General features: G+C 37.1%; 1 protein-coding gene across 2 annotated transcripts in view; it reads right to left on the bottom strand.

Moving 5' to 3' along the window:
- SLC25A16 (solute carrier family 25 member 16) overlaps nt 1-24102 on the bottom strand; it is a 51072-nt gene that overhangs the window by 9975 nt on the left and 16995 nt on the right. For both annotated transcript variants that reach the window (XM_060642584.3, XM_078434317.2), the window contains exons 4-6: nt 23884-23947; nt 3476-3597; nt 3053-3119 (exon numbers count right to left, since the gene is read on the bottom strand). In XM_060642584.3, the coding sequence (XP_060498567.2) occupies nt 3053-3119; nt 3476-3597; nt 23884-23947 (253 nt within the window). The remainder of the gene's footprint in view (nt 1-3052; nt 3120-3475; nt 3598-23883; nt 23948-24102) is intronic.

Raw genomic sequence — 24102 nt, 5'->3', positions numbered from 1 at the left:
CAGAGCAAGTACAAATGTATCAATAATCACAATAACTATCAGGTGAACTAATGGGCAACTAAAGATTTTACAGACCAGATTTTTAACAATATCCAGTTATATAATGATTTCAAAAGAAATACCTAAAACATAAAGATATGAGAAAGTAAAAAATAAAAGGATGAAAAAAGATATACTAGGCAAATATTAACTTGGATCTGTCCAAAAGCTAATTATGAGTTAAGGGGAGGGGGCAGGGATTTGAACAATGATAATATACTAGATGATATTAAGGAACTTTTTATGGGCACCTGGGTGACTCAGTTGGTTAAGTGTCCAACTCTTGGTTTTGGCTCAGGTCATGATCTCATGGTCCATGAGCTTGAGCCCCACATCGGGGCTCTGTGCTGACAAGCAGAGCCTGCTTGGGATTCTCTCTCTCCCTCTCTCTCTCTCTCTCTGCCCCTCCACTCACGTTCTCTCTCTCAAAGTAAATAAATAAACTTAAAAAATATTTTTAAAGTTCATAATAGTGTGTGGTTATGCTTTTTAAAAAAGCATAGAGAGGCACCTGGGTGGCTCAATTGGTTAGGTGTCCCACTTTGGCTCAGGTCATGATCTCACAGCTAGTGGATTCGAGCACCACATCCGGCTCTGTGCTGACAACCTGGAGCCTGCTTCAGATTCTGTTTCTCCCTCTCTCTCTGCCCCTTCCCCACTCGTGCTCTGTCTCTCTCTCAAAAATAAATAAAACATTTAAAAAATAAAATAAAAAAACTAAAAAACATAGAGAGCTGAATACTGAGATACTGTGGAGTTACTTTAAAACAATTTGGAATGAGGGGCACCTGGGTGGCTCAGTCGGTTAACCGTCCGACTTCAACTCAGGTCACGATCTCGCGGTCCGTGAGTTCGAGCCCCTGTCGGGCTCTGGGCTGATGGCTCAGAACCTGGAGCCTGGTTCAGATTCTGTGTCTCCCTCTCTCTCTCTGCCCCTCCCCCGTTCATGCTCTGTCTCTCTCTGTCTCAAAAATAAATAAATGTTAAAAAAAAAATTAAAAAAAAAAAAAAAAAACAATTTGGAATGAGAGTGGAGGGAGTATTTAAGGGCACAGATGAAACAAGATTGGTCCTGAGTTGATCACTTTTGAAGATAGGTCATAGGTGCATGGTGGCTCATTATACTATTGTCTATTTTTGTATACATTTCAAAATTTCCAAATTTTAAGTAAAAACAATTAATAAAATAATAAACTCATGGGATGCAGCTGAAGCATGATGGCGGGGCGGGGGGGTGGGGGGGGTGGGTAGGAAGCCCACATTAGGAATAAAAAAACCCAAAGGTTGAAAATGAAAGAGGTAAGTATCCAACTGAAGAATAAACATGACAAAGAAGGAGATAATTAAGAAATGAACAAGAATCAATGAAAGGCAAAATAAAGGTAGACTAGAGAAAAACACAAGCCAAAATTGATTCTTTGCAAAATCAATAACTGATCAAAAAAAAAAAAAAAAAAGTGAAAAAAGGAGCATGGCAATAGAGTAGATGTCAAAATGATATGAAGAAATAAGGGAAATCTTTTGCTAAAAAATTGAAAATTAATCCAAAAAGGTCAAATTCAAAATGGTAAAGAAAGGCATGAATTACCAAAAATGTTTCACAAAAGATAGAAAATCTGAATGGTCCTACAACCATTTAAGAAGTTAAACCAGTATTAAAAAAATCACCCACAAAGAAAACTTTCAAGAAACAGATAATTCTAATCATCTTATAGAGATGGAAGATGAGGAAATACTCTACAACTCATTTATGAGACTTATATAACCTTGATACCCAAACCACACTTCTCTTTTTTTTTTTAATGTTTTTTTTTTTTTGAGAGAGAGAGAAACAACGTGCCAGCAGGGGAGGGGCAGAGAAAGGGAGACACAGAATCCGAAGCAGGCTCCAGGTTCCAAGCTGTCAGCACTTAGGCCAAAGAAGGAACTCATGAACGGGGAGATCATGATCTGAGCCGAAGTCAGATGCTTAACCAACTGAGCCACCCAGGTGCCCCTAGATGTATAACCTCTAAAGACAATTAGCAAACTTAATCCAACAGGATATAAAAAGGTCATTATGTCAGAGCCAATTTGACTTGATCTTAGAACATCTATTAATATCATTTATCATAATAACATATTAAAGGAGAAAGCTATATGATTACCTCCATAAATGCAGGAGAGGGTGTCTGATAAAATTCAACACCAAATCAGATAAAAATTCTTAGCAAAACTTCCTTAACATCATAAATGAACATTAAACTAAATGAAGAAGTATTACAAACAGTCCCTTTAAAATAATTAATGAGCCAAAATGCCTACTATCATCACTTCTATTCACTGCTGCACTGTAAGTCCTTAGCATCGTACAGTAAGTGAAGATAAACATAAATAAATAAGGAAATAAGGATTAGAATGTAAATAAGAAAAAGACACCATGTGGACAGGATACGATTGCCCACATAGGAAACCCAAAACATCTGCAAGTAACACAGTGGCTGGCTATGATACCAACAAGTAGGATAATGGCTAGCTATAAAATCATAAAATTAAATCAAGTAATAAACTAAAAATGTAATTTTCTAAAAGACACAACACAGCTTACATGGTATCTATAAATATATCTAACAAAAATGTCCCGGAACTGTATAAAATTTCATTCAAAATCCCAGCAAGTGTTTTTGTGCAACTTCAAAATGGATTTTAAAATGTGCAGGAAACAATATCTATAGTTCCTACATTCCTGGAAAAAAAAAAAGCATAAGGTAAATGGACTTGTCCTACCAAATATAAAGAGTGCATAAAACTGCACTTTATTCTTATTTTTAGAAGTAGCACTGTAAAAAAAAAAAGCAGTAGCACCGTAGATCACTGGGGAAAGGAGGGACTATGGTGCTGGGTCAAATGGTTATCCTTAGGGAGGAAAGAAATAATTCCTGAAGGAATTGGGGCTTAAATACAAAATGCTACAATTTAAAAATCATTCTTAGAAAAAAATGAAAGATCAAGATTCTGCCAAATTTGAAAATACCTGCATATGGAGCCATTCCTAATATAGTGGGCATCAGGCCTCTGTAAAATCCAAGGAAACCACCTTCCTTTTGAATGAAGAAAAAGTAGAAGTGAGATTACATTGTGTTTATTATGATAAACATCAAAAAGCAAAAGCATACATTACAATGAAAAAAATTATTCTGGGACCCAACCTGAAACACAAATGTGTCACAATCATTATTAACATCAATAACTATAAATAAGATAGCTTATATAACTTTCAAAATATTTTTCTAAATATATAAGGACACATTATAAGGGCACCTGACTGGCTCAGTCAGTAGACCTTGTGACTCTTGGTCTTAGAGTCATGAGTTCAAGCCCCATGTCGGGCATAAAACTCACATTATTAAAAAAAAAAAAAGACACAATATAAACAAGAAAAGTAAATGTGAAATACCTTTGCATAAATTGTTTTGAATGCATGAATAATTCCTGTATAAGTGTGTTCCCCTTTCACCTGGAATGCTAGGCGTACTCTAACCATGTCAAGTGGGTAAGTACAGATAACTGCTGTCATACCTGAAAACAAAAGGAGAAACTTAAAAATGTAATAGAAAATATATATCTCTTTCCGATCATTAGTAGTGCTCTCAAAATATACTTATGATGAAAACCCAATGCAATCGAAAGTGATATTACTTACAGAATTAAATCATAATATTATCAGTTGAAAAACAATCTTGCAAGCAAAGGGTCAGTTTGTAAACTCTTTTGAAATTCTTCCCACTGTGAAGTTATATTATTAACACCAAAACAGTGCAGTGTAGGTGTATGATGAGTATTTTTTTTAATTCTATTTCTTGTCTATTTCCAGGTAAGATACCAGAAAGGAAAAACTATCTCCTAGCACTAGGCAAGATATTTGACTTTTTATGTATTATCTCTAATCCTAAAATATAGAGATGTTTACCTAATCAAAGGAATTTTTTTAAGTTTATTTTTTATTTATTTTGAAAGAGAGAGATATACAAGTACTTTGGATTATAAGCATGTTTCCAGAAGGAATTATGCTTACAAACCAAGGTTTTACTCTGTGTGTGTGTGTGTGTGTGTGTGTGTGTGTGTGTGTGTGTGTGTATTATCGTCTTCTTTATCCATTCATCTATTGATGGACACTTGGGCTGCTCCCCTAAGTTGGCTATTGTAAATAATGCTGTAATAAACATCGGGGTGCATCGTCCTTTCAAATTAATGTCTTTGTATTGTTAGGGTAAATATGCAATAGTGGAATTACTGGATCATATAATAATTCTATTTTTAATTTTTTCAGGAAACTCCATGTGGTCTACAACAGTAGCTGCACCAGTTTTCATTCCCATCAACAGTGCATAAGGGTTCCTTTTTCTCCACATCCCTGCCAATATTGTTTTTGTTTGTTTGTTTGTTTGTTTTTGAGAGACAGCAATAGAGAGAGAACGTGTGCACGTGTCAGGGAGGGGCAGAGAGAAAGGGAGATAGAATCCCAAGCAGGCTCTGCACTGTCAGCGCACAGCCTGATGTGGGGCTTGAATTCAAGAACCCACGAACCATGAGATCATTACCTGCCGAAGTCAAGAGTTGAACTTTTTTTTTTAATGTTTGTTTATTTTTGAGAGAGGAAGAAAGACAAAGCATGAGTGGGGAAGGGGCAGAGAGAGAAGGAGACATAGAATCCGAAGCAGGCTCCAGACTCTGCACTGAGAGCAGAGAGCCTGATGCAGGGCTCGAACTCACGAACCATGATCATGACCTGAGCTGAAGTCAAATGCTTACCTGACTGAGCCACCCAGGCGCCCCAAACTCTTAACCAGTGACTGAGCCACCCAGGTGCCGCTCTTGAAGTTTTTTATTTTAGCCATTCTGACAAATGTGAGGTGATACCTCATTGTGGTTTTGATTAGCATTTCCCTGATGATGAATGATGTTGAGCATCTTTTCATGTGTCCATTGGCCATCTGTATGTCTTCTTCCAAGAAATGTCTGTTCATGTCTTCTGTCCATTTTTTAATTAGATTATTTGGTTTTTTGTGTTGAGTTGTATCGGCTCTTTATGTATTTTGGATACTAACCCTTTATTGGATATATCATTTGCAAATATCTTCTCCCATTCAGTAGGTTGTCTTAGTTTTGTTGATAGTTTCCTTTACTGTGCAGAAGCTTTTTATTTTATTGTTTATTGTTTTTAATTTTATTTTTAAGTGATCTCCACACCCAACATGGAGCTCAAACTCACAATCCCAAGATCAAGAGTCACAGGCTCTATGGACTGTGCCAGCTAGGTGCCCCCAAAAGCTTTTTATTTTGATGTACTCTCAATAGTTTATTTTTGATTTTGTAAGAATCTTCTATTTTTGTAAAATACCAAAGAAATGTATGTTCAGCGTAGAAAAATTTTAAAAAATAGATAATAAAATTAAACATATACATATTCATCCACCAGTAATAACCACCTACATATATAATATCCCAAACCCTTATACATGTGCATTTACACATGTAAACACATGCCCACATATATATTATGATAATAGTATAATTCTGGGATAGCTGGCTGGCTCATTCAGGAGAGCATTTGACTCTTGATCTTCAGGTCATGAGTTTAAGCCCCACTTTGGGTGTAGAGATTACTAAAAAATAAAAAAAGTAAATTTAAAAAATAATTTTAATATGTAATTCTATTTTGTAGTCAATTTTTCTACTGTATGTTATATTATGAACATCTTCCCATGTGAGAAAAACATCACCTGGATGTATCAAAATTTATTAAAACAATCCTCTTAGACATTTAGGTTGTCTAACCTAATTTGATATATGCTCCATTATTTGTTATATGATATTGTAACAGTGAACAGGGTTTTGGTAAATGATTTTATAACTAAATATTTTTGTGCATCCTTATCCTTTCCACTATGGATAAATTCCTAAATTAGAATTATTAGGTCAAAGAGTAAGGCTTTTTTTTTTTTTTTTCCAATTCTACTAGTTAACATACGGTAAAATTGGTTTCAGGTGTAAAAGAGTAAGGCTTTTAATAGAAAAATTGTCTTCCAGAAAGATTGTTTCAATTTATAATGTCAGTCATTGGAATAAAAGTCCTATTTTCCTGACTTCTCAGAGTATTAGATAATTATTAGACAATCAGAATATTCAATTATTGGATAATTTCCCCAACATTTCATGGACAAAAAGCATTCTGTGTTATTTTGCCTTCTTTCTCATTTGACTTTTTATCTTTTTTTTTTTCCTTGAGGTTTTATAACTTTATTTGACACTCAGTTGCCAGTTCTCATCCACATTTTTGTTTGGATAGATTTTTTAAAAGTGGTGACAGATTTTTGAAAGTGGTTACCTGCTTGGTACATAGGTAACCAACACCTATAGCTTCTTTGATGAATCTTCATCCTCATTACAGCTTCTGAACAACCTCACATGAATACAGTGTGAGGGACATTCCTTATTCTTTTGGCCCAGACACTTTTGTTGGGCCTAATGTCAGTGTGTACATCTGGAGTTCCCATTTCCTTCAGGGCAAATTTCTGGATCTCTATGAGTACATGAGGCACATGCTTCCTGAAGACTACTCCATGGATGTACTTGTGGATGGTAAGGTGTGTTCTCTGGTCACTACCTTGTAGTCAGCAGAACAGCCTTATTTTCACCATCCCTCTTTGCAGAGCCGTTCTGGGCCCAGGTTGGGAAGGGAGAGTGCAATGTATTGTCATGACTTCCTTTTCCTACATAGGCTTTTTTTTTTTTTTTTTTTTAAGATTTTATTTTTAAGTAATCTCTACACCCAACTTGGGGCTCAAGCTTAACAATTCTGAGATCAAGGGTCATACATTCCACCAACTGAGCCAGCCAGGCACGCCCAGGCTTTTAATACTACCTTTTAAATAAGATAAGTTCATCTTTTTATTAGTCTTAACAAATAAAAATAAAACTTTTATGCCACAACTTTGACTCAGATTAGCCAACAATGTAAAAGTGATTTTATTTAATTTCCATTTTCTTGCCCTAATTTAACTTAAAAATTTTTTTAATGTTTATTTGTTTTTGATAGAACATAAGGGGGAAGGAGTAGAGAGAGAGAGGGAGACACAGAATCTGAAGCAGGCTCCAGGCTCTGAGCTGTTAGCACAGAGCCAGACACAGGGCTCGAACCCACAGACCACAAGATCATGACCTGAACTGCAGTCGGTTGTCCAACTGACTGAGCCACCCAGGCGTCCCACCCTAATTTAACTTTTTAGTTTTAAATTATTTTTTAGTATCTGTTTAATATTACTTAATAGACCTGACATATCTTACCCCATTTACTTAGCAAATGCTGTTGTAATTTTGCATCCATTTTTTATCAGCGCACACCTAAATCTATACTAACTTTCAAAACTTCCACTGCTCTCTAAAAAAAAATCTACATCAGTTTGCCATCCTTATACAGGAGTTGGAAAAGACTGTTCTTACGTTATTATCTAGGTAACTTTCATAGCATCTCTACCTAGGTGATTAAAACATTACCTGAGCTAAAAACCTACACAGCTAACACACAGGTAATACTTCAATGCAAACACACGCAACCCTTAGTTCTCTCTTGAGAATGACAAAAATTAAATTCCTTTAGACAATGAAGGGAAAGTCAATCTGAATAACATGTGAAGTAATGGAATTTAATTTATAATTTGAGAGAGAGTACGCGAGCGGGGAGAGGGGCAGAGAGAGAGAATCTTAAGCAGGCTTCATGCTCAGCTCAGAACCCAACAAGAGGCTTGATCCCACAACTCTGGGATCATGACCCAAGCCAAAATCAAGAGAAAGACACTCAACCAACGGAGCCACCCAGGTGCCTCTGGAATTTAATTTAAACACAAGCAGTATTTTGGATCAAGATTAGCCTAATGATGGTCTGAACAGGTTAGACTCATAGAAGACAGGTTGATCTATTTTTTTTTAATTTTTTTAATGGTTATTTATTTTGAGAGTGAGAGAGCATGAGTGGGGAAGGGGCAGAGAGAGAGGGAGACACAGAATCTGAAGCAGGCTCCAAGCTCTGATCTGTCAGCACAGAGCCCAAGGTGGGGTCTGAACCCACAAACTGTGAGATCATGACCTGAGCCAAAGTTGGACGCTTAACTGACTAAGCCACCCACGTGCCCCAGGCTGATCTATTTTTTTTGTTTATTTATTTATTATTTTTTAATATGAAATTTATTGTCAAATTGGTTTCCATACAACACCCAATGCTCATCCCAACAGGTGTCCTCCTCAATGCCCATCACCCACTTTCCCCTCCCTCTCACCCCCCCATCAACCCTCAGTTTATTCTCAGTTTTTAAGAGTCTCTTATGGTTTGCCTCCTTCCCTCTCTCTAACTTTTTTCCCCCTTCCCCTCCCCCATGATCTTCTGTTAAGTTTCTCAGGATCCACATGAGTGAAAACATATGTCTTTCTCTGTATGACTTATTTCACTTAGCATAACACTCTCCAGTTCCATCCACATTGCTACATAAAGCCATATTTCATTCTTTCTCATTGCCAAGTAGTATTCCATCGTGTATATAAACCACAATTTCTTTATCTATTCATCAGTTGATGGACATTTAGGCTCTTTCCGTAATTTGGCTATTGCTGAAAGTGCTGCTATAAACATTGGAGTACAAGTGCCCCCATGCATCAGCACTCCTATATCCCTTGGGTAAATTCCTAGCAGTGCTATTGCTGGGTCATAGGGTAGATCTATTTTTCATTTTTTGAGGAACCTCCACACTGTTTTCCAGAGCAGCTGCACCAGTTTGCATTCCCACCAACAGTGCAGGAGGGTTCTCATTTCTCCACATCCTCTCCAGCACCTATAGTCTCCTGATTTATTTTAGCCACTCTGACTGGCATGAGGTGATATCTCAGTGTGCTTTTGATTTGTATTTCCCTGATGAGGAGTGACGTTGAGCATCGTTTCATGTGCCTGTTGGCCATCTGGATGTCTTCTTTAGAGAAGCGTCTATTCATGTCTTCTGCCCATTTTTTCACTGAATTATTTGTTTTTCGGGTGTGGAGTTTGGTGAGTTCTTTATAGATTTTGGATACTAGCCCTTTGTCCGATAGGTCATTTGCAAATGTCTTTTCCCATTCCGTTGGTTGCCTTTTAGTTTTGTTGATTGTTTCCTTTGCTGTACAGAAGCTTTTTATCTTCATGAGGTCCCAATAGTTCATTTTTTCTTTTAATTCCCTTGCCTTTGGAGATGTGTCAAGTAAGAAATTGCTGCGGCTGAGGTCAAAGAGGTTTTTTCCTGCTTTCTCCTCTAGGGTTTTGATGGTTTCCAGTCTCACATTCAGGTCCTTTATCCATTTTGAGTTTATTTTTGTGAATGGTGAAAGAAAGTGGTCTAGTTTCATTCTTCTGCATGTTGCTGTCCAGTTCTCCCAGCACCATTTGTTAAAGAGACTGTCTTTTTTCCATTGGATATTCTTTCCTGCTTTGTCAAAGATGAGCTGGCCATACTTTTGTGGGTCCAATTCTGGAGTCTCTATTCTATTCCATTGGTCTGTGTGTCTGTTTTTGTGCCAATACCATGCTGTCTTGGTGATTACAGCTTCGTAGCAGAGGCTAAAGTCTGGGATTGTGATGCCTCCCACTTTGGTCTTCTTCTTCAAAGTTACTTTGGCTATTCAGGGTCTTTTGTGGTTCCATACAAATTTTAGGATTGCTTGTTTTAGCTTCGAGAAGAATGCTGGTGCAATTTTGATTGGGATTGCATTGAATGTGTAGATTGCTTTGGGTAGTATTGACATTAACAATATTTATTCTTCCAATCCATGAGCACGGAATGTTTTTCCATTTCTTTGTATCTTCTTCAATTTCCTTCATAAGCGTTCTATAGTTTTCAGCATACAGATCTTTTACATCTTTGGTTAGGTTTATTCCCAGGTATTTTATGATTCTTGGTGCAATTGTGAATGGGATCAGTTTCTTTATTTGTCTTTCTGTTGTTTCATTATTAGTGTATAAGAATGCAACTGATTTCTGTACATTAATTTTGTATCCTGTGACTTTGCTGAATTCATGTTATCAGTTCTAGCAGACTTTTGATGGAATCTATCAGGTTTTCCATGTATAATATCATGTCATCTGCCAAAAGTGAAAGCTTGACTTCATCTTTGCCAATTTTGATGCTTTTGATTTCCTTTTGTTGTCTGATTGCTGATGCTAGCACTTCCAACACTATGTTAAACAACAGCGGTGAGAGTGGACATCCCTGTCGTGTTCCTGATCTCAGGGGGAAAGCTCTTAGTTTTTCTCCATTGAGGATGATATTAGCTGTGGGCTTTTCATAAATGGCTTTTATGATGTTTAAGTATGTTCCTTCTTTTTTTTAAATTTATTTTTAAACTTTATTTTTTATTTTTTAAAATTTACATCCAAATTAGTTAGTATATAGTGAAGCAATGATTTCAATAGATTCCTTAATGCCCCTTACCCACTTATCCCATCCCCCTTCCCATAACCCCTCCAGCAACCCTGTTTGTTTTCCATACTAATGAGTCTCTTTTGTTTTGTCCCCCTCCCTGTTTTTATAAATTTTTTTGTTTTCCTTCCCTTATGTTCATCTGTTTTGTCTCTTAAAGTCCTCATATGAGTGAAGTCATATGATTTTTGTCTTTCTCTGACTAATTTCACTTAGCATAATACCCTCCAGTTCCATCCATGTAGTTGCAAATGGCAAGATTTCATTCTTTTTGATTGCCGAGTAATACTCCATTGTATATAAATACCACATCTTCTTTATCCACTCACCCATTAATGGACATTTGGGCTCTTTCCATTAAGTATGTTCCTTCTATCCCGACTTTCTCAAGGGTTTTTATTAAGAAAGGATGCTTATTTATTTATTTTGAGAGAGAGTTAGAGTGTGCACAAGCAGGGGAGAGGCAGAGCAAAAGGGAAAGTGGGAGAGAGAGGATCCCAAGTAGGCTCCACACTGACAGCTAGGACACAAGGCTCAAACCCATAAACCCTGAGATCGTGACCTGAGCAGAAATCTAGAGACACTTAACAGACCTAGTTACCCAGGTGCCCCAAGAAAGGCTGATTTATGATTACCATATCTGTAGTTTAGCTGTAAGTGATATTTTAAACCTTCCTTTCTTTAGTTTGCCCATAGCAATAAAAAGTAGCCACTATGTGCCAAGCACACCATACCAGGCTCTCTATAAATACCACCTCTAATCCTCACATGCCAGACACCACCAACAATCCTACCAGGTAGAAGATGGATATTATTATTACTGCTTTGCAAATGAAAAAATTGAGGTTCAAAGTAGTTAAGTAACTTGACAAAATTCATATAGTTTCTGTATCACAGAGTAGGATTTGAAACAAAGTTTTCTGACTCACATCATGACATATGTTGCTTCTTGTAATTTTGTTTTCTTGTTAAACATTTGCTTAGTAATTTCTATACTTAACTTTTTATTCAGAAATTCCACCAGTCCAGAGATTAGAACTGTCAATTCCCCACTGTAGCAGTTTGATTTGTGAGCTCCTTCTTTATCTGTGCTATTTGTTTCAAGCCATTCATTTTCAAACTATGTAACATATTTATATGTTAGCTATCGCTATTCAAGTCAGCCACCTAAGCCTGGCAAGGCAGTGGCTTTCCTAAATGGTGTCTTTTAAGCTGCATCTAAATTAATATAGTACAAAGGTGATGTTCCTGAGACAAGGTTTGGCAGTAACATTAAAGTCACAGCAAATACCTTATTATCCAGATATTTATAAAACTATATGTTTTTGCAAGTTGGCTTAATTTTTTTTACAGCTTGTGATAAAGATTTTGCAAGGGAAATTTTTAGAAAATAAAATTAGGAGAGATTCTCTATAAACTAGTTCCATCTTTATTGGTATATTTCATATTAAGAAGTTTTAATAAAGAAGAGAATCAAAGGGCTGACCATTTTAAGGCTTGATTGTGCTGACATAACACAACCTGGCTAAACATCAGATTTTGCTAAGATTTTCCCAATTCATCAGTATCCATTTTATTTTTACCACTTCTATTAATTTTTACAACTTTTTTTTCCTCTTCCCTAATCAGTATCACTTTGGTCTTGCCTCTCCAATTTGCTCTCTGACTCCATTTATTTCTTCTTTCCTTCTCACAATGTTCCAAATCTTTTAGTTGTCTCCTTACTGGCTTTGGGTGGCTTAACATAAAATAACTGAATTAACAAAGTGGCAAAATGATGATTTGGTAAAAAAAAAAAATGAGTATATTCAGAAATCTGTAAAAGGTAAACAGGGCATCAGCCTAAAAGTTGCAAGACTATGAGTCAGACAGGAACTGGCATAACCTAATTGCACATAAGAGAACGGCAAAAAATGATGCCAATGATTATTGGAAGGCTAAACTCATTATCTAGTTTCACAATTTTTTTTAGCCAGTTTATTTTACCATACTTTTATATGGTATGTTTCTTTTAAATTTGAACAATCAATCAAATCTTCCTAAAGAAAAACAAATCTGTTAACAAATGTTAAAAAGAAATAACAGATTTATAGGGCACCTAGGTGGCTGACTTTGGCTCAGGTCATGATCTCCCAATCTGTGGGTTCAAGCCCTGCATTGGGCTCTGTGCTGACAGCTCAGAGCCTGGAGCCTGCTTTGAATTCTGTGTCTCCCTGTCTCTCTGCCCTTCCTCTGTTTGCACTCTCTCTTAAAGATAAACATTAAGAAAAAAATTTTTTAAGGAAATAGCAGATTTAAAAACAAAAAAGAAGGCCCAAAATGGAGCCACTTGTGCTAAGTCCATGTCACCAAACCAGGTCTTAATACTTAACCTAACTGCAGTTTCAACCTTCTCCAGGAATGTGCCCACTATTTCTTTATCCCGTTCCCCTTCTGCCTGTAGAAGTCTTCCATTTTGTACACCTCCTCAGAGCTCCTTTCTACTTACTAGATGGGATGCTACCCAATGCAAGAATTGTTGAATAAAGCCAACATGATCCTCAAATTTTTTCAGTTGAATTTTGTTACTTAACGTAAGGATACAAAAATCACCAAGGTTTGTTGCTGGTTTTTAATATTCTTAAAAGCAACTTAATGATTTCAATATAATTTTAAACCCTGAAATATAAGCGGAGGATTCTTAATAATTTTGTACTCTGTAAATCTTGAAAACTCCTTTATGACTTTAAATGTTTACTTATTTTTGGAATGAAGAGGAGTAAGAAATATTCCTCTGATAATCATATTTTACCCTTCACTCTAAATATAAAAGTATAAAGCCCTCTCACAGGGCTAGATGTAGATTTCTACAAACCCTAACTGCAGAAAAGATTATTATGTCTTGCATTGTTGAAACTAAAAATAATATTGCACTGTAAAATAAGTTTGAGGACATCTAAGTTCTGATTTTCCTCATGATGACATCAGTGCTTTTTAAAAATACCAAATGTCCCTGCTTTGCCGGAGACTTAGGCATGTATATAGTCTACCTGTCAAGTAATCCAGCACTAGATTTTCTTGGCTTGAACTTTTCTCATTTCAGCTAATTTATTTTTATATTATTTATTTCTGACTAATTTTGACTGTAGTGATCAAAATTGATCAAATGGTCAAAAGAACTTATGAGTATGGACCCAAGAGTGAGACTGCTTGCATTCAAATCAGGTTCTACCACTAACTGGCTGTGTGATCTTGAGCAACTTACTTAACCTGGGTGTCAGCTTCAGAATCTATAAAATGGACATCATAATAAGTCATTACCCAAATCAGGGTTTTATGAAGTTTAAGTGAGTTAATATATGTAAATGCCTAAAATAATTCTCAACATATAGTAAATATTATATCTAAGTGTTAGCTATTATTACTCTCCCAATACGTTCTTTTTCAAGCCATTCGTTTTTTGACCTTTTCTTTTGTGAACCAAATCATTTGTCTCCTCTTTTGACCCAAATTCCTCCATTCTCAATCTCTTCCTGCACTTCAAGACTTCAAATAAAAAGAAAAAAAATCAAAAAAGAACAGTACAAAAAAATAAGAAAAAGAAAAAAGAACATCAGAAGATTACTGAAGAAGAATATGCAACTGAGTGGGAACTTAACTTGACTGCTAGTAATCAGACTGACATATATATCCAAATGGTGACTGGGATTTTCAATTCATAAACCTAATGTCTCCCGTTCTGGCCTTTTTTCTATAATCACATATCTCTTCCTTACTATTCTAACTAGCCCTGCTTTACAGAGAGGTCAAAAAAGTCCTCCAAGGGCAAATAAGGGAAATCAGAAAATACCTACTTCAAATAGTAGTGTGATAGTTTTCCTATTCCCCCACTTTACAACCACAATCTAATACAGAGAGCAGTGTATCTTCACCTACCAGGAAGCAATGAGACTCAATCAAGTTGAGACATGTTTGCAATCCTTGTTTATGTGCAAACTTCTCTTTTTCTCCCTTAATCAAGAAACTGAGGACTTAATGATGAATCCAAACTAAGACTGTTTCTTCCCTAAATGCTAATCTTATTATTATCTCTATAGTCTAGAATCCAGGAATTGTGGTAAAGCAAGGACATACTTTAGTCAGCAATTAGATTTTGCTGATTTGCAAAGCTTCAAAGAGCTCAACACTACCTCATAATCACTGTATAAAAAACAAAAATCCTCTGATTGCAAATTCGATTTGTAACCACGATACCAAAGACAGATCCTTGGTCATTAAAACTTTGGAGATCATATTCTGAAAATATGGAAAATATGAATTTTTTATTCTGCTCCAGCAAGAAGCATAAAGAACTTCTTACCAGAGGAAGTAACACTGTACAAGGACGAGGCAGTAGAAGGAAGATGAAGGAGGACTTCAACTGCCTCCATTTTGACCTCATTTATACTTTCTAATTGCTTAAGTTTGTCTTTCCAACTTATCTCTTAACTCAGGCAAAAGACCAGCAAGCATCCTTGATGGGAACTGAAACTACCCCCTCAAGCAACGATGACTGCTAGATGCCAACAGGACCCTGTGTGAATGACACCAAGACAATGGTTGACCTGACCTTTACTGTCCACCGACCTTTGTCCCACATTTTCCTTATATAAACCTAGAAGTATTTTCGGCACTTTAGAGACAGTCTTTGAGACATTAGTCTACTGTCTTCCAGGTGTTGGCCTCACTGAAACAAATTTCATTTTATTTCACTACCACTCAGTCTCTGCCTTTGGATTTTGTCAGTGGGGAGTGGCCAAACCTGGTCTGCTTGGGACCCCTAGAGCCAGGTGCTCTTGTACCCCAGTTACAAAGAACAGAATAGGTATTAGAAATTGGATAATACAGGGTTGAAGCAAAGGAGCATATCCAAGCCGTCATCAATTAAACTCCTTCCTCTCCAACTTCTCAATGAATATGTAAGTAGATTTCAGTTTTCAGAGATGGCTTCCCTCCTCACTCACTACCTTCCTTTCCATCTGAGGCTACATGTAGGAGCAGCATCCAGACTTCATGTACACATCCTAAGAGATTAAAGTTCAATGAAAAAAACAAATGCATTCGAAATAAACACTTTAGACAAATGAAGGGCTCCATGCATCATAGATACAAAAGATAAGCTGGAAAGCTAAGGAAATTGGTCTAGAGTAGATATCCAAGAAAGTTCAATTCTACTATATCCTGTCTTTTGGAACCACATCACTACGTCAAGCCTGATGATTAAAAAAATATCAACTGTAAAGAACTAATAACCCGTCTACAGTTATGTGCAACCTCTAATTCAAATATGACATTCGGGAGCCACACTTGAAATCATTATTACTCAAAAGAATAACTGTGTGTGACTGGATGCCTTCAGTATAGTAGTTTCATGTGGAAATCAGATATTTCAATAACTGCATGACATTAAGTCAAAGAGCCAAAGGGCTAGAGAGCAGAGATCTGAACATCATGCCCATCCCACATTCAAATCAGGCCTCAAATCTATTAACTAAAGAAAGTAAGTTCTGAAATCAAGAGTTATACTACTAGCTCAGAAGAGTAATTTCTCCAAAAATATAGGAAGCTTATTGCATCTAGATTCTGGATCAGGGCTCAAGGGAGAATAGCATTCTCTTTTAAATATTAAATTCTCTGGGAAATGTGCCTCTATGCCTCTTTGAGAGTCTCAAAAGAGCAGTTTGTTCTAACAATCAACCTGTTCTGATAATAATCTAATAATAGCACCGTAAAGCCATTCTCACTGCTGACATCCAGCCTAACCTGCTTGGTTGCTACACATGCTATACTGATTGTTAAATATTTTTAATATCACCTTTATTTGTTTGTTTATTCATTTATTTTTTGAGCAGCAGGCAAAAGTTTATTAGAGTATAATATCAGAAAGTAAGAATAGTATGAGAGTTCTCTTTACAGAGGGGGGCATTGGAAAGTGAATGCCCCCAATATCACCTTTATTTAAACTAAAATTTTCCCTGTGTTACAAATGAGACAGAAAGAGGAATAAGGAATTTAGGTGGCTGGCTCAAGAGCATGTAATAAGTCTCTTGAGCTGGCATGGAAGGTTTAATAATATTCCCTCATATTTAAGGAGGACCTCAGATCTTTCAGAATATTTTCATAGCAGTTCTTTGACTTTCAGAACAACTCAGAAAGAGAGGGAGTGGGGCAAACACAAACTCCACTTTAACAAATGAAGAGTGAATTAGAGAAGGCTTAAATGATCTGCCCATGGTCAATGTAATATAATGGAGGCCAGCCAGGATCCAGGAAGCATTCAGTACATTTGACCTCCCAGCCTTGAGCCAAAACACCAAAGCGGAGTAGACCAGAGCAAGCAAAGCTTGAGATAAGCAAGCAAAACTCAGCTTATCACTTCTAGTTTCTAACTCTTCTCTCTTTTTCCTGTCACTGTTCATTCCATAAGAACTGTCAGAACAAGACTGATTTCAAACAATTGAAACAGAAGGAAAGAAGAGGAAGACCTCCGTAAATATACAAACCTTGATTCTCAGTCACTAGTTTTTCCTTTTTCTGGCTGACTGAGGTTCCACATGTACTGGATTGTAGTTATAGGATGAGGGAAAAGTTTGAAATTCAGAAAAACTTTAAAATAAGCTCTGTTGAAATGACTGTGAAAAACACACCAGTTTTTATTTTGGCAGATATAGAAATTTCCAAACATACTTTCAAAGGCCACCTAAGGTACAGGAGCAAAGATACCTAATATAAATAAAATTAACTAGAACACTCATTTCAATGATTTATAATCATAGAAGCAAAATGTAAATTATAATACTTAAACATGGTAATAAAAATAGAAATACTGAATAATGGAGGCACTAGTCTTATCTGTAATTGCTAGAATTTTTAAAAACTTTTTTCTTTAAAACTTAAAATTTATGGGGCACCTGGGTGGCTCAGTTGGTTAAGCGTCTGACTCTTAGGTTTCTGCTCAGGTCATGATGTCGTGATTTCATGACTTGGAGCCCAGAGTAGGGCCCTGCACTGACAGTGTGGAGTCTACTTGGGATTCTCTCTCTCTCTCCCTCTCTCTTTGCCACTCCCCTGCTCAGCTGTCTCTGTCTCTCTTGAAGTAAATAAACTTAAAAAAAAATTTTAAATTAAAGTTCCTATGGTTATTATTATTTTCTAATATGTACTGAAAACTAGATGTTAACATGTCTTTCATTTCAGAAAAATGAAACTAGAAATAGCATTTGAATGAATAATGCTGTTCAATAATACCAAGTGCTGTGAAAAGGAAATAAAGTCTCCATGATTTAACACATGTTCACAATCCAACTTAATCTTTCTTATAACCTTCAAAGAAAGGATTTTGATCAGTCATTTGTAAAGTTAAATTTATTTATTTATTTTAATGATTATTTATTTATTTATTTATTTTAAAATTTTTAACGCTTATTTATCATTGAGAGACAGAGAGACACAGAGCGTGAGCAGGGGAGGGGCAGAGAGAGGGGGAAGCACAGAATCTGAAGCAGGCTCCAGGCTCTGAGCTGTCAGCACAGACCCTGACGTGGGGCTTGAACTCACAAACCACTAGACCATGACCTGAGCCGAAGTCGGACGCCCAACCAACTGAGCCACCCAGGTGCCGCTTAATGTTTGTTTTTGTGAGAGAGACAGAGACAGACAGAGACAGAGACAGAGTGTGAGTGGGCAAGGGATAGAGAGAGAGGGACACACAGAATCTGAAGCAGGCTCCAGGCTCTGAGCTGTCAGCACAGAGCCTGACACGAGGCTCGAACTCATGGACCACGAGATCATGACCTGAGCCGAAGTCGGAGGCTTAACCAGGCGGCCCTGTAAGGTTAAATTTAAAAGATACAGGGCGCCTGGTGGCTCAGTTGGTTAAGCATCTGACTTTGGCTGAGGTCATGATCCCACAGTTCCTAAGTTTGAGCCCCATGTCAGGCTCTGGACTGACAGCTCTCTCCCTGCCCCTCCTCCATTCACAATCTGCCTCTCTCTCAAATATAACTAAACATTAAAATGAAAAAATTAAATATTAAAAGACAGTGGGGTGCCTGGGTGGCTCAGTCAGTTAAGTGTCCAACTTAGGCTCAGGTCATGATCTCACAGTTTGTGAATTGATGTCTCTGCATCAGCACAGAGCCTGCTTTGGATCCTCTGTCTCCCTCTCTCTCTGCCCCTCCCCTGCTTGTGCTCTCTCTCTCTCTCTCTCTCCCGCTCTAAAAAATAAATAAGCATTAAAAATTTTTTTTAATTTAAAAGACAGAAAATTTATTCATTCATTCATTCATTCATTTATTACCTATTTTTATTTTAGGTGTTTTTATTACAGCACAGGGATGGGAACCATGGGCAGAAAGAACTGCCTAAAAGAAAATTTAAACAGTAATGTACAAAATCATACATTTTATAATCTGGAATCTTTACTAAAATTTCTTTTCTATAAAAATGAAGATAATCATGGCATTTTCCACATAGTATTTTTCTGTAAACTACATATTAAGTGCCTGAGGATTACATGTCAAGTGCTCAGGTCTATATATGGTACATAGCAAATAATCAATACTTGCTAGCTAATGTTAGCTAACCAGCACTGTCATACCAGTGTAACATACTGAAATATTTCGATACCAGTTGGCAAACAGCTGTTGCTCCAACTCCCTAAGATCCCTACCATGGCTCTGGTACCCCTCTTAACCCACCAGAACTCCCACCACCACTACTACCACATGCTATCTCATGCTACAGACACTAACAAGTTAATTGGAGGTTTTCACAACCTGTGCTATTTATTAGTACCTCTATAGTTGTGTTGCTAAATATTTTGAATATTACTCCTGATCATTTTTACTACTTATTGAAATTGGATCAGCCAACCAGGAGTCAAGAAGAGCTAAACAGAGGTGCCGGGGTGGTTCAAGTCAGTTAAGCGTCCCACTTTAGCTCGGGTCATGATCTCATGGTTTGTGGGTTGGAGCCTTGTATCAGGCTCTGTGCTGACAGCTCAGAGCCTCCTGCTTCGGAATCTGTCTCTCCCTCTCTCTCTCAAAAATAAATAAACATTTTTTTTAAAACGAGCTAAATAAACACTGGATAAGGCAGAACCATAAAAAAAAGACTATATATCTAGGTGGAAAGGTAAGGCTGAGTGTCCTTGGTTTCAGAGTGTGATATTCTACCTGGAAAGTCCCTGAGACCTGTCATCCAAGAGCAAGCCTGTCGTCCCAACCAGGAAGATAGATGATTATCTATAGTCATAGTGTCTCCAACAGCTATCCAGATTTTTGTTGTCTTTTGAGGCCTACATGCTCAACACATCTGTCCCCATTCCTCTCCACATCATACCACATATGCAGATCTCAAGGGCTTTAGATATTCTGATATGTGGAATTTTTTTTACCACTCTTTTATAGCTACATATTTAAATAACTGTTGAGGGGTGCCTGGGTGGTTCAGTCGGTTAAACGTTGGACTTCAGCTCAGATCATGATCTCATGGTCATAGGTTCAGGCCCTGGATCGGGCTCTGTGCGGACAGCCCAGAGCCTGCAGCCTGCTTCAGATTCTGGGTCTCCTTCCTTCTCTGCCCCTCCCCCACTTGCGTTCTGTCTCTGTCTCTCTGTCTCTCTCTCTCTCTCAAAAATAAATAAACATTAAAAATGTGTTTTAGGGGTGCCTGGATGGCTCAGTCGGTTAGGCGGCCGACATCAGCTCAGGTCATGATCTCACGGTCTGTGAGTTCGAGCCCCGCGTCGGGCTCTGTGCTGACAGCTCAGAGCCTGGAGCCTATTTCAGATTTTGTGTCTCCCTCTCTCTGACCCTCCCCTGTTCATGCTCTGTCTCTCCCTATCTCAAAAATAAATAAAATGTTAAAAAAATAATTTAAAAAATGTGTTTTAATTAAAAAATAAAAAAATAACTTGATATGATAAAACTGCAGTGAACATCTGTTGTTAAATATCACTGTATACATCTTTACTTCCTCTCTTAAATAAAATCACTGAATTTAGTATATGATACAGATGGGGCTTAAAATCAGAAAAAAGCATGTTATTAAGTAAATAATGTTGGCATAAGTAGCTAGTCATTTGGAAAAAATTTTTATTTAATCCTTACTTCATTTTTTACATAAAAACAAACACTAGGGATGACTGAGTGGCTCAGTCAGTTAAGCATCAGACTCTTGATTTCGGCTCTGGTCATGATCACATGGTCATGGGATAGAGCCCCACGTCAGGCTCTGCACTGAGCATGAAGCCTACTTGGGATTCCTTCTCTTGCTCTGTCTCTGCCCCTCCCCTGCTCACACACACACGCATTCATTTATGTGCTGTCTCTCTCAAAATAAATAAACTTAAAAAAAAAGTTGTCAGTGCCTTAAAATAAATAAATAAAATATGAAAAAAATCAACATAAAAATCATCAATATAAAAAACATTTTAGTAGAAAACATGATCAAATGTTTTTATCTTAGAATAGAGAAGGCATTTCTAAACACCACAAAAATTTTTGAAGCCAAAGAGGAAAAGACTAACCAACTGGCATGTAAAATTACTTATGGGTGTGTGGGGTATGTATATTTGTGTGTATGTGTAAGACAGAATTGTGGAGGATTATTCTTTTTTGTTGTTGTTTTTACATTGTACTTTATTTCTCTCTCTCTCTCTCTCCCTCTTTTTAATAATTTCTATTTAGGGGCCCCTGGGTGGCTGAGTTGGTTAAGTGTCTGACTTCAGCTCCAGTAATGATCTTGCAGTTTGTGGGTTCAAGCCCTACATTGAGCTTTTTCTGCTGTTAGCACAGAGCCTGCTTCAGATCCTCTCTACCTTCCAGCCCACCCCTCCCTTGCTGATGCACACATTCTCTCTCTCTCATAATAATAACAATAATAATAATAATAATAATAATAACAATTTCTATTTAAAATTTAGTTGGTTAACATACAGTGCAATATTGGTTTCAGAAGTAGATGATTTTTCTTAAAAAAATCACAAATAAGGTTAAAAGACAAATCTAAACCCGAGAAATAAACTATTAGCAATACTTGACAGAAAAAAAAATAATGTCCTAATTCCCAAACTTATAAACATAATTTTTCCTAGTTGTTTTAAGCAAAAACAAATATTTAAAAAATAGAAACAACTCAGGTTGCAAGTAAAAGAAATACGAATGGTCAATAAACATTGGAAAGCTGATCAGCCTTACTCATAATTAATTGCCAAATATCGGGGCGCCTGCGTGGCTCAGTTGGTTAAGTGTCTAACTTCAGCTCAGGTCATGTCTCATGGTTCGTGGGTTTGAGCCCCGCATTGGGCTCTTTGCTGACAGCTCAGAGTCTAGAGCCTGCTTCGGATTCTGTGTCTCCCTCTCTCTCTGCCCCTCCCCCCCTCACACTGTCTCTCTGACAAGAATAAATAAACATTAAAAATAATAATAATAATTGCCAAATATTAAAAATCTAATAAGACCCACTGTTGGTATGGTATAGTAGGAGGAAAAGCCATTAAAAGCATTATGAAGATCAGTTTGACAATGCTTATCAAAATTTAAATACACATACCCTTTGATAAAGTAATTTTCCTTCTCAAAATTTATTCTACAGATATAATAATACAAGTATAATGGTTATTTGTGAAACAAAAACTGAAAATATTCCAAAGACCAATCAATAGGGGACTGGATTAAATAAAGCATGATATATTCAGGGGTACCTGGATGGCTCAGCTGGTTAAGCATCCAACTCTTGATTTCAGCTCAGGTAGTGATCTCTCAGTTCGTGGGTTTGGGACCCACATGGCAGTGCGGAGCCTACTTGGGATTCTCTCTCTCTCTCCCTTTCTCTGTCCTTCCCCCACTTGTTCTCTCCCTCTCTCTCAAAATAAATAAACAAAAACTTAAAAAAGAAAAAGCATGGTACATTCATTCATTAGAATATAACACAGGTCGTTTAAAAAAAATAAGAAAGATCTATGTATTGATATAGAAAACAGTCTCGCGATAACGGTAAAAGAAAGGTTCCAATCTTATAGAATAGTACTGGAAAAAGCATATGGGGCACCTGGGTGGCTCAGTCAGTTAAGTGTATGACTCTCAATTTCAGCTCAGGTCATGATCTCTTGGTTTGTGGGTTCAAGCCCCATGTCAAGCTCTGTGCTAACAGTGCGCAGCCTGTTTGGGATTCTCTCTCTCTGGCCCTACCATTTGTGCTCTCTCTCTCTCAAAATAAATAAATAAACTTAAAAAAAAAAAAGTATACATAAGAAACAGCTAATAGTGATTAGTGATTGTTTTTAGGGAGTGGAAGTATTGCACTGTATAAGAGTTTGTATTATTATAGTCATTATAATATTTTTAATTTTTTTTAACGTTTATTCATTAAAAAAAATTTTTTTTTAACGTTTATTCATCTTTGAGAAACAGAGAGAGACAGAGCATGAGCAGGGAAGGGGCAGAGAGGGAGACACAGAATCCAAAGCAGTCTCCAGGCTCTGAGCTGTCAGCACAGAGTGCGACACAGGGGCTTGAACTCGTGAACCACAAGATCGTGACCTGAGCCGAAGTCGGACGCCCAACCGACTGAGCCACCCAGGCACCCCAATATTTTTGAGAGCCAGAGACAGAGTGCAAACAGGGGAGGGGCAGAGAGAGAGAGGGAGAGACAGAATCTAAAGCAGGATCCAGGCCCTGAGCTAACAGCACAGAGCCTGATGCAGGACACAAACCCACGAACGGTGAGATCATGACCCGAGCCAAAGTCAGACACTTAACCGACTGAGCCACCCAGGCATTCAAATGTTTGTTTCTTTTTTTTTTTTTTAATGTTTATTTATTTCTGAGGCAGAGAGAGACAGAGCATGAGTGGGGGAGGGTCAGAGAGAGAGGGAGACACAGAATCAGAAGCAGGCTCCAGGCTCTGAGCTGGCAGCACAGAGCCCGACGCGGGGCTTGAACTCACAAACCGTGAGATCATGACCTGAGCCGAAGTCGGTGGCTCAACCGACTGAGCCATCCAGGCGCCCCTCAAATGTTTGTTTCTTTATAAAGGCACAGTGGCCTCTTGTTTTTTCCAACATTTAAAAAAAATATTTGAAAGAAAAAAACAATTTCCAGAAGTAGAATTGTTAAAGGGAACGTATGTTATTCATAATTGTACATTTAGACCATTCCTTACCTTCTCCTACTGTAAAATACTTTTTTTTTGAGTTGGGATATTAATGATTTCTTATATAACTGAGTGTAGGAAGATGAAAAATTTATGTTACTTAATCAATGTCATAATATTATCTAAACCAAATTAAGTATTTTAGTAGAAAATTAATTTGTCAGAAATGAAATATACCCATTCCTCTTACCTGCCATGGATCCAGCCATTAATCTGTGCACATGACCAGAAACTCCCAGTTTTGTAGTAATTACCTAGAAACCAAAATACCAAATTAAATGGAATATTTTAAAAATACTTCTCATTTCACTGTTTAATAATGAAGAAATTTCAAAAAAGAGTTACACAACTAGTGAAAAGAAAATTAGTAAATGAAGTGACCACAATTGTAACACATCATAAGGTCAGG

The sequence above is a fragment of the Panthera onca genome, chromosome D2, assembly GCF_046562875.1.
Source record: "Panthera onca isolate mPanOnc1 chromosome D2, mPanOnc1 haplotype 2, whole genome shotgun sequence".
Classification (NCBI taxonomy): domain Eukaryota; kingdom Metazoa; phylum Chordata; class Mammalia; order Carnivora; family Felidae; genus Panthera; species Panthera onca.
Note: the sequence above shows the minus strand (reverse complement) of the source record. Positions and strands in the feature narration are given on the sequence as shown.